This window comes from Coregonus lavaretus, assembly GCF_964263955.1.
Source record: "Coregonus lavaretus genome assembly, chromosome: 27".
In the NCBI taxonomy this organism is placed as follows: domain Eukaryota; kingdom Metazoa; phylum Chordata; class Actinopteri; order Salmoniformes; family Salmonidae; genus Coregonus; species Coregonus lavaretus.
In genome coordinates this window covers 26,610,039-26,620,374 of record NC_140014.1, presented here as the reverse complement: position 1 = coordinate 26,620,374, position 10,336 = coordinate 26,610,039, and the positions used below count along the sequence as shown (strand labels likewise).

At 43.6% G+C, this 10,336-nt stretch overlaps 1 protein-coding gene across 1 annotated transcript; it reads left to right on the top strand.

The window, feature by feature from the left end:
* The first annotated feature begins 4,466 nt into the window (after positions 1-4,466).
* On the top strand, positions 4,467-9,752 carry LOC311102874 (ornithine decarboxylase 1-like). The gene is made up of 10 exons (XM_084144327.1): positions 4,467-4,678; positions 6,074-6,223; positions 6,558-6,671; positions 6,804-6,977; positions 7,086-7,258; positions 7,373-7,589; positions 7,745-7,991; positions 8,114-8,229; positions 8,353-8,567; positions 8,708-9,752. The coding sequence occupies exons 3-10, from the start codon at positions 6,576-6,578 to the stop codon at positions 8,838-8,840; spliced, it is 1,371 nt and encodes a 456-aa protein (XP_084000453.1). The 5' UTR covers positions 4,467-4,678; positions 6,074-6,223; positions 6,558-6,575; the 3' UTR covers positions 8,841-9,752.
* Positions 9,753-10,336: the final 584 nt, after the last annotated feature.

Genomic DNA, 10,336 nt, shown 5'->3' with positions numbered 1-10,336 from the left:
GGTACTCTGGGCACCCTCACCATCTTCTATATACAGTAGGCTATGCTTCAGTGAATTCACTTTGGAAATATTATTTTCTTTGAAAAAATCATGAATTGTTCTTATAGTAAGTCAACCAGTATCAGTAACCAGCCCATGTCTTGACAAACTTTGTCATGTCACTTTGACACGGAATGCTGTCCAGATATGCCAAATGTGACCCACTTTCAAATGAAAGAGCAAAATGACCATCAGAGGTGTGACGACAAATAAAGGTGGTCAGAAAAATAAAACTTCATGAGAAAATACACTGAGTGTACAAAACATTAAGAACACTTGCTCTTTCCATGACACAGACTGACCAGGTGAATCCAGGTGAAAGCTATGATCCCTTATTGATGTCACTTGTTAAATCCACTTCAATCAGTGTAGCTGAAGGGGAGGAGACAGGTTAAAGACAATTGAGACATGGATTGTGTATGTGTGCCATTCAGAGGGTGAATGGGCAAGACAAAATATTTATGTGCCTTTGAACAGGGCATGGTAGTAGATGACAAGCACACCGGTTTATGTCAAGAACTGCAACGCTGCTGGGGTTTTCACGCTGTGTATAAAGGCCAGCATCCCTTTTGACACCTCTTAGAGTCCATGGGGGGGGGGGCAACTCAATATTAGGAAGGTGTTCTTAATGTTCTTTAAACTCAGTGGATGTCATCCTTGAAGAAAGGAGGTTGGCCAATTTGGCCAATGCACTGCCCTAAAGGCAAGTTTCTAAACAAAAAACATTATTTTTTACACAACATCTTCAGAACCAACACAGGTAAGTTAAGTTGTGGAACTGATCATGGCAAGCATTCTTGTCTGTTGTGGCTCTCTAGCTCAAGGCACAATAGCAAGACAATTATTATTTTATATTCAGAATTATTTTAAAGTTGTAAAACTGAAATGTTAAACATTTCACATTTTGTGTTTTAATTATGTTGGTCTGCACTGCAAAGTAGCCTATCATTTGGTTTGCATTATGAAAGACATTTACAAGGCATGAGCCGGGTAATGAAGAGATGGGGTGACGAAGATGGATGACGAGGAAGAGATCTGGCTGACGACTGTGGCACATTTTGGGACCATGGAGAGGCCAGAGATAGCTAGACTACTAAATTGGGCTAAGGAACAGAAGGTGGGTATTGGAGAAAGGTTATCAGTGCGTGTTCTGCAAGCAGTACAGTGGATGAAGGCGCGGCATGAGTGTGGTGAATGGATAGATGGACAGTAGGAAGAAGGAGAAGAGCCGAATGCAGTGGGAAGATGTGTGTTGAGGAAGAATAGCGCCAAGTACAAACCGTATTCTGCTGACTCTGATAGCTCAGAAATTGAATCTGACGAGAGTGAGGATGAATTACTTGTGGTGGCAGGTGTGGTGAAGACCTCTGAGTCCGAGCCTCACCCTGATGGTCATGCAAAGGATGATTTAGGCCCAGTGGGAGTGACATTTTTGGAGAAAGTGGATCCCTGCCTTTTGGCTGATCCATATGTATTCTCAGCCTGGGTTGAAAATAAGTAGGGTATTGTGAAATCGGTGAAGGTAGCTCGAAGTGTACTTGTGATGATTTTCTGTGTTTCTTCTGTCCAGAGGGAGCGGGCGCTTCATGTCACGTGACTAGGGACAAGGCTGTGACTTGCTTTGCTCTCCGGAGCAGGGCACCTTTGAAAATAGTGATTACTGTTGTGGCGTTAAGTGTTGAGGTGGAGCAACTGAAATTGAAGATTCCCTGTGTCTGTGATGCCCGCCGTTCGGTACAATGTACACTACCGGTCAAAAGTTTTAGAACACCTACTCAAAACAATGAAATAACACATACGGAATCATGTAGTAACCAAAAAAGTGTTTAACAAATCAAAAGATATGTTATATTTGAGATTCTTCCAAGTAGCCACCCTTTGCCTTGATGACAGCTTTGCACACTCTTGGCATTCTCTCAACCAGCTTCATGAGGTAGTCACCTGGAATGAATTTCAATTAACAGGTGTGCCTTCTTAAAAGTTAATTTCTGGAATTTCTTTCCTTCTTATTGCATTTGAGCCAATCAGTTGTGTTGTGACAAGGTAGGGGGGTATACAGAAGATAGCCCTATTTGGTAAAAGACCAAGTCCATATTATGGCAAGAACAGCTCAAATAAGCAAAGAGAAACGACAGTCCATCATTACTTTAAGACATGAAGGTCAGTCAATACGGAACATTTGAAGAACTTTTAAAGTTTTTTCAAGTGTAGTCGCAAAAACCATCAAGCGCTATGATGAATCTGGCTATCATGAGGACCACCACAGGAGTGGAAGACCCAGAGTTACCTCTGCTGCAGAGGATAAGTGTAACCAGCCTCAGAAATTGCAGCCCAAATAAATGCTTCACAGAGTTCAAGTCACAGACACATCTCAACATCAACTGTTCAGAGGGGACTGTGTGAATCAGGCCTTCATGGTCGAATTGCTGCTAAGAAACCACTACTAAAGGACACCAATAATAAGAAGAGACCTGCTTGGGCCAAGAAACACGAGCAATGGACATTAGACCGGTGGAAATGTGTCCTTTGGTCTGGAGTCCAAATTGGAGATTTTGGGTTCCAACTGCCGTGTCTTTGTGAGACGCGGTGTGGGTGAACAGATGATCTATGCATGTGTAGTTCCCACCGTAAAGCATGAAGGAGGAGGTGTGGAGGTGCTTTGCTGGTGACACTGTCTATGATTTATTTAGAATTCAAGCATGACTACCACAGCATTCTGCAGCGATATGCCATCCCATCTGGTTTGGGCTTAATGGGACTATAATTTGTTTTTCAACAGGACAACGACCCAACACACCTCCAGGCTGTGTAAGAGCTATTTTACCAAGAAGGAGAGTGATGGAGTGCTGCATCAGATGACCTGGCCTCCACAATCCCCCGACCTCAACCCAATTGAGATGGTTTGGGATGAGTCGGACGGCAGAGTGAAGGAAAAGCAGCCAACAAGTGCTTAGCACATGAGGGAACTCCTTCAAGACTGTTGGAAAAGCATTCCAGGTGAAGCTGATTGAGAGAATGCCAAGAGTGTGCAAAGCTGTCATCAAGGCAAAGGGTGGCTATTTGAAGAATCTCAAATATAAAATATATTTTGATTTGTTTAACACTTTTTTGGTTACTACATGATTCCATATGTGTTATTTCATAGTTTTGATGTCTTCACTATAATTCTACAATGTAGAAAATAGTAAAAATAAAGAAAAACCCTTGAATGAGTAGGTGTTCTAAAACTTTTGACCGGTAGTGTAGACCCGGTGGCGAGCGTGGTGAAACTGAGAAGACACTTTCTGTCCTTTTGAGTTTTAAAGCAGAGTCTTTACCTGATAAAGTCATGTTATGATATGTTAGTTTCCAGTGAGAGTTTTTGTGCCAAACCCACTAAGGTGTTTCAGATGCCAAGCTTATGGTCATGTTGCAGCAGTGTGTAGCAGGGAGGTTCCAAGATGTGAGAAGTGTGCAGGAGGGCATGAGACAAAGAAATGTGTAGTATCGGTGGAAGAAAATGTGTGTGTCAATTGTGGGGGTGGCCATGTTGCTGGTGATCAGAAGTGCCTGGTGCAAGAGAGACAGGTTGAGGTTGCCAGGGTCAGAGTAGAACAGAAGATATAATATGCTGAGGCAGTGAAGAGAGAAGAGGATGATGGGACAAGAGTGATATGAATTTGTGCTTCAGTAAGGTTGACTTCTTAGCATTCATTGCCATGGTTATCAACTGTACTGCAGAAATTGAACATAAATCACAGAAAATAGATGTTGTGGCGGCAGCTGCAGAGAAGTACTTGTGTGTACAAGGTTTTCCCTTAAGAAAAAAGATTGCAGTCAAAGTGCAGTACACTTAGAGTGCAGTATAACTGCAGTTTGCTGCAAATACTGCCTCCAAAATAACACTGTTTTTTTTTACTGCAGTAATGTTGCAGTGTAACTGCAGACTCTGCAGTACAGTGCATTTATTCTGCAATTACTGCATCCAAAATATCACAGTCGACTGCAGTTACTGCACTTTTACTGCAGTTTCAAAACTGCAATGTTTTTTTGTAAGGGTTACTGCAGAAGAGATACAAGGTGTGTTGAATGAAAGAGTCCTGTCCTCCAAGGCTGTCGGCCTGGTGTAGGTTCAGTTAGGGTCAAAGTAGTGGAATGGGGTGGTGGTTTTTATTTTTGTGAAATAGTGGTATATAGGTGTAGGGTTAGTTGGTTGTGCAATTTTGTTCCTTTTCCCCCTTACAAAAATAAAAAATAAAGTATCACAAATGTAACGTGATTGACCACACACTACCACACAGTAGGTGGCGGCATGTACAAACAAAATGTGCGAATGCCATGATACCAAAGAAGAAGAAGGAGAACTAAGAGACGGATTTCTAGCTACCCCAACCTACTTCCTCCAAGAGCACATGGAGCCGGTGACAAGACTAAACCGGTTCCTACGTAGACTGAAGGCCGGTTTCATCTGGCGTGTTGCCTTGGAGACAGCACCTCTATAAATACGGTAGTATCGAAACGCTTGGCTCAACTTTCCAGTTCTAGTTCAGCTAGAGAACGTTACACAGTTTCGTGACAGACTCGGCTGACAAGGGAAAAACGAGTCATATTTTCCAGGATTCTGGTCTAATGGACACACTCTTTGTAAATGCTTTTTAAGGTAAGCCTTCTTCAATAATTTATTCTACATATTCACAGTAACTTAATGTATTTTAAACAGGCTAGCTAGGTAGGCTATCGCATTCATTTAATCATTGCGATATCCACGTTGGCTTAGTCAAATGGTGTCAAATTGTGTTTAGCTAAAGTAATATTAAGGTAATGACATATTTAGCCTATTCGCTCATGGAGACCTGTAACATTACATTGATCTGTGTAACAGTACAGGTCTCCCGGGGCGAAGGGGCAATGTCACATCGTAAAACGAGTGGCTAGTTTTACTTAACTATCTTCTAATAATAGGTTTTTCGGTTTGATTGAAGTGATGGGTTTGGAGCAGCCCCAAGGGACGACGTGTATACTTTGGCGAACCTGGGGTTGGGTTTGGAGTATGGTTTGGACCTCGGAAATGAGATTGGCCAAAACTCGGTGAACGTTTTTGTTACATAAGTGAACAACTCCCAATCCCCAAACAATGTCTTTAGCTAGCTTGCTAAAATGTTTTTCATGATGAAATGCATACCGGTAACATTAGTAGGCTAATTTGACGAAGCTCGTGTGGCCATGCTGGCATGGTGTGAATGAATTAAGAATTTTGGGCGGTGTTCGAGAGCATCAAAACCGTGAGGTATCATGGGTAAATTGTGACAGACTAACGAATCTATAAGTAATATTGAGTAGTTATTATTTATGAGGCAGGGTGATTTGGAGGTCAGTCTCGACTCTCCTTTAAAGTCGGCTGCAATTTCGAATGCGCCCAATACAATGGCGCGCCAAGCAGATAAAATACTAATTGGTTCAGTCAGAAGCGGAATTTCTGCGTCAGTCTTTACTGATAGTTTTTTTTTTTTTCATGCCGCTTAACGATTTAGCCACGGTCTCCCTGCTCATTGGATAATTTAGCCGCGTCCTTGTCATAGAGGCGGTTCTTCACTTGCGGGTTAGTAGAGACCTGAAGAAAAGATCGCGCTGTAGTAGGCCTACTCGAGGGTGTGGTTGTTCAACAAACAAATCCTTCAGATTGTCCGATAATGTATAAAAGCAAGTATATTGGCCATTAATACTCTCTGATAACACTGTTGCTGATGATGCTAACAGTACGTTAACTGCTCCTCAGTCATACTAGGCTATATGATTATCTAACCCGCTGTAGCTCAATTGGTAGAGCATGGCGCTTGTAACGCCAGGGTAGTGAGTTCGATCCCCGGGACCACCCATACGTAAAAATGTATGCGCACATGACTGTAAATCGCTTTGGATAAAAGCGTCTGCTAAATGGCATATTATTAACGGGCCTGGTTGAATGAATAATGGAAATGGCCATTAAACGCTAACACAGCATATGACACTGTCCTGTTTTACTGTATTTTCATATATTTGATCTTTCTGTTTGCAGAATAATCGCTTTAGGAAAGCGCACACTGGCTACTCTGCAGGCCCCGGCCTAGAGTCATATCTGAAAGGTTTCAACTTCACTGGTGAACCTCCTTGGCTGCTCTGCACCTGATTAAACTACTTTGCCAAATTCCATCTCTTTCTTGTCCAAGTAAGTGTTGCTTTCCAATCCACTGTCATTTCCAACATGCATGTCACAATATATTCTAGAATAGATATTACAGTACAGGCCTATGAGATTGGTTGTAATTGGTGTACTGTAGCTCTGGGAGTAATTATGCTAGTAATTTAGGCACGTTCCAGATGACAATGTGCAGTCTTGTACAAGCATTTTACTATCAGGGAATTGCCCTTGAAAAGTGTGCAAGTCACTGAGCCAACATTGATATTCCTTGAACAACTAGCCCACTGATAAACTGGCTAACAACGAGACAGTTTTTTCGGGTCTGTGCTACGATTTAAACTCGGATTTCCTTTCTCCACAGTTTTAATTTTCTTCCACCATGAACACTTTTGCTCCTGATGATTTTGCCTTCCTGGAGGAGGGTTTCTGTGCCCGTGACATTGTTGAGCAAAAGATCAACGAGACGTCCATGTCGGTAAGAACAACTTCCTGTTGTCCGTGATTTTGCTGCATTTGGTGTGAGATGTGTGATTTGATGCCGAGGCATTTGTCAGTGTAAGATGTATGTATTTCTTAATCCCTTGCATCCATGTCTTTGCCCCTCAAGGATGATAAAGATGCCTTCTACGTGTGCGACTTGGGTGACGTGCTGAAGAAGCACATGCGATGGGCGCGTGCCATGCCTCGCGTCACGCCCTTCTATGCTGTCAAATGCAACGACAGCCGGGCTGTTGTCACGACCCTGGCCTCCTTGGGCGCCGGCTTTGACTGTGCAAGCAAGGTTTGTCTCTTTCTAAACAGCTCCTGACTTGAAATGGTCTTGACCCCCTTCAAACCCTACTGCCCCGTGAATGTGTTTCTTGTACTGACCCAGTCTTTGTCCCATCAGACTGAGATCCAGATTGTTCAGTCTCTGGGTGTGGATGCTAGCAGGATCATCTACGCCAACCCCTGCAAGCAGGTGTCCCAGATCAAGTATGCCTCTGCTCACGGAGTGCAGATGATGACCTTCGACAGTGATGTGGAGCTCATGAAGGTGGCTCGGTGCCACGACGATGCCAAGTAAGAGATACCTCCACCACCATTCTTTAGCCACACTGAAAACACTTGGATTTGTAAGTAACTTATTTGGCTACTCTAGGAAAGTACACCTCTTACTTCTCTCTCCTTGTCTAGACTGGTACTGCGCATTGCAACAGATGATTCCAAGGCAGTGTGCCGGCTGAGTGTGAAGTTTGGTGCCACCCTGAAGGCCTGCCGGGGTCTCCTGGAGCGGGCTAAGGAGCTGGGCCTGGACGTTATCGGGGTCAGTTTCCACGTGGGCAGTGGCTGCACCGACCCAGACACCTACAGCCAGGCCATCTCTGACGCCCGCTGTGTCTTCGACTTGGGGGTGAGTTTCCTTCTCTGCTGTAACTTATCACCAGAATTGATCAATTTTATAAATGGACCCTTAACCTGGTAAGTTGGGTTCGCTTCCAGAGAAGGGACGCAGTTGGCCCTCAGCGGTAGGCCTAACTCATCTTTTGTTTGTTCTGTTTTCTTCAGGCTGAGGTGGGTTTCAACATGACCCTCCTGGACATTGGTGGCGGTTTCCCTGGGTCTGAGGAGACCAAGCTCAAGTTTGAGGAGATCACAGCAGTTATCAACCCAGCGCTGGACAAGTATTTTCCTGCCGACTCTGGGATTCGAATTATTGCAGAGCCAGGCCGCTACTACGTGGCCTCTGCCTACACCCTAGCTGTTAACATCATCGCCAAGAAGGTTATCATGAACGAGCAGTCTGCCTCTGACGGTAACAGCAAACTCGACTCAATCTGCAAACTTGTGGCTACTGCCTGATGTGCCAAATAAAATTGCATCACGCAACCCAAAGTAATAGCTAGCAAAGTTTCATTCAACTCTCTGCCCCTACAGAGGATGACGATTGGACCAGTGACCGGACTCTGATGTACTATGTGAACGATGGGGTCTACGGCTCCTTCAACTGTATTCTGTATGACCATGCTCACCCCCTGCCTACCCTGCACAAGGTAAGATGATTTAACACTCATAAACGCTTCATTTCAACCAAACTCACACAAAAAGCAAATGTATAAAACCAATTAAATAAGTTTGATTGTTTGTTAATCCCTGCTCCCTTCATCCTCCTACAGAAGCCAAAGCCAGATGAGCGTATGTACCCCTGCAGTATCTGGGGACCAACCTGTGATGGCCTGGACCGCATCGCTGAGGTGTGCAGTCTGCCTGACATGCAGGTGGGAGAGTGGTTGCTGTTTGAGAACATGGGGGCCTACACAGTGGCTGCCTCCTCTACCTTCAACGGCTTCCAGAAGCCAGACATTTACTACATCATGTCCCGCACAGCTTGGTAAGTTATTGGAAATGTAGTAGAATTATACGTAGAGACAAATGGAATGGGATTGTGGCAGCATGTCTCCATACAGTGATGTATCATCAATCCTCAACCTTCCTTCTGCTTCTAAATCGATTTTCTCTTGTCCTGTGTAGGCAGTGCATGCAGCAGATCTGTGCCCAGGGGATGCCCATTCCTGTGGAGGAGGTGTCCTGTGTGACTTCCAGCTGTGGCCATGAGAGCAGCCTGGAGCTGCCCACCAAGCCTTGCCAGACCTGTGTGCTCTAAACACAACACCAACATAATTCCATACATACCCATCGCCACTCTACGGGCCCAGTATCCTGTGTTTTTATTCATTTCCTATTCTGTTTTACTCATACTGTTGAAAGGCCAGTTACTTGACTGGAGGATGAGAGGGGCATGTTGGTGCACATTTCTCACTTTTATGTATGAAAGACAGATCTAATCCTGAGCTGAGGCTGAATCTCTCTTACGTTTTAGTCATTTAGCAGACGCTCTTATCCAAAGCGACTTATAGTTAGTGAGTGCATAAATTTTTTTCATACTGGCCCCCTGTGGGAATTGAACGCCGACTCCTAGAAGGCTCCCAGTTTCAGTTGACTCCACTACTACATCTCATGACTCTAAAAGGGCTGATTGAGGGTGGATTACTTCGCCAGGTACAAAATTTTCTCTGAATCCTCTTTCACACCGAACCCTTTATTCAATGTAGGGACTCAACATGCAGACTGTCCCTCTCCTCTTCTACTTTTCTGTATTTAATGTTTTTTTTTTGGTTTGTTGCTAGGTAGTACATCAGTTAATGATAATTATTAGTATTGAAGATGCATTTGAAAATGGATACGAAAGAGATGGGATTGCACATTTGTATTGCTTTCCTATGGAAACTTTTGTAAATTTTTTATTTTTTTTATGAATAAAATGTAGGTGCAGCGCTGAATAACGTTGTGGTCCTTTCTGGAGAAAAGGCAGTGTCCTTTGGGTAGAGGTGATTGGACACTGGATAACACACACCTTGAGGATATTACCACAGTAGTGATTCACTAACTATACTGAACAACAATATAAATGCAACGATTTTCCTGAGTGTCAGTTCCTATAAGGAAATCAGCCAATTGAAATACATTCATTAAACCCTAATCTATAGATTTCACATGACTGGGAATACAGATATGCATCCATTGGTCACATACCTTAATAAATAAAAGTAGGGATGTGGATTAGAAAACCAGTCAGTATCTGGTGTTACCACCATTTGCCTCCTGCAGCACGACCAATCTCCTTCGCATGGAGTTGATCAGGCTGTTGATTGTGGAACGTAAACTTTAAATAATCCCTTCAGGGAAACTGTAATGAAAACTACAGAGTGGAAACAAACTTGTTTGCAAAGAAATCAAGTAAAAACAGGTGAAGTACCATTTAAAATTAAATAAGAAATATAAGTATTGTACAATCTAAATGTCAACTGTTAGTGCACATGCTGACAGTACGAAGGCGTTTTGTGACACAAAAGGTGAACCATTACCTTTCACAACCTCGAGACAGAGTGGTGGAGCGGAAGTGACAGAGATGAAGGGAGAGCTGAAAGAAGGCAAAACACTAGATGTCCTCCATCGCGATTGATCCACAGTAAATGGAGAGCAAGAAGTTGCTGGATATTGGCGGGAACTGCAACACGCCGTCGATCCAGAGCATCACAAACCTGCTCAATGGGTGATATGTCTGAGTATGCAGGCCATGGAAGAACAGACCTTTTCAGC

Coding starts and splice junctions, on each gene's coding strand:
- LOC311102874 (XM_084144327.1), top strand. CDS start 6,576: ATGAACACTTTTGCTCCTGATGATTTTGCCTTCCTGGAGGAGGGTTTC. Junction 7,590..7,744: donor GCTGTGTCTTCGACTTGGGG/GTGAGTTTCCTT, acceptor TGTTTTCTTCAG/GCTGAGGTGGGTTTCAACAT. Junction 7,992..8,113: donor CGAGCAGTCTGCCTCTGACG/GTAACAGCAAAC, acceptor CTGCCCCTACAG/AGGATGACGATTGGACCAGT.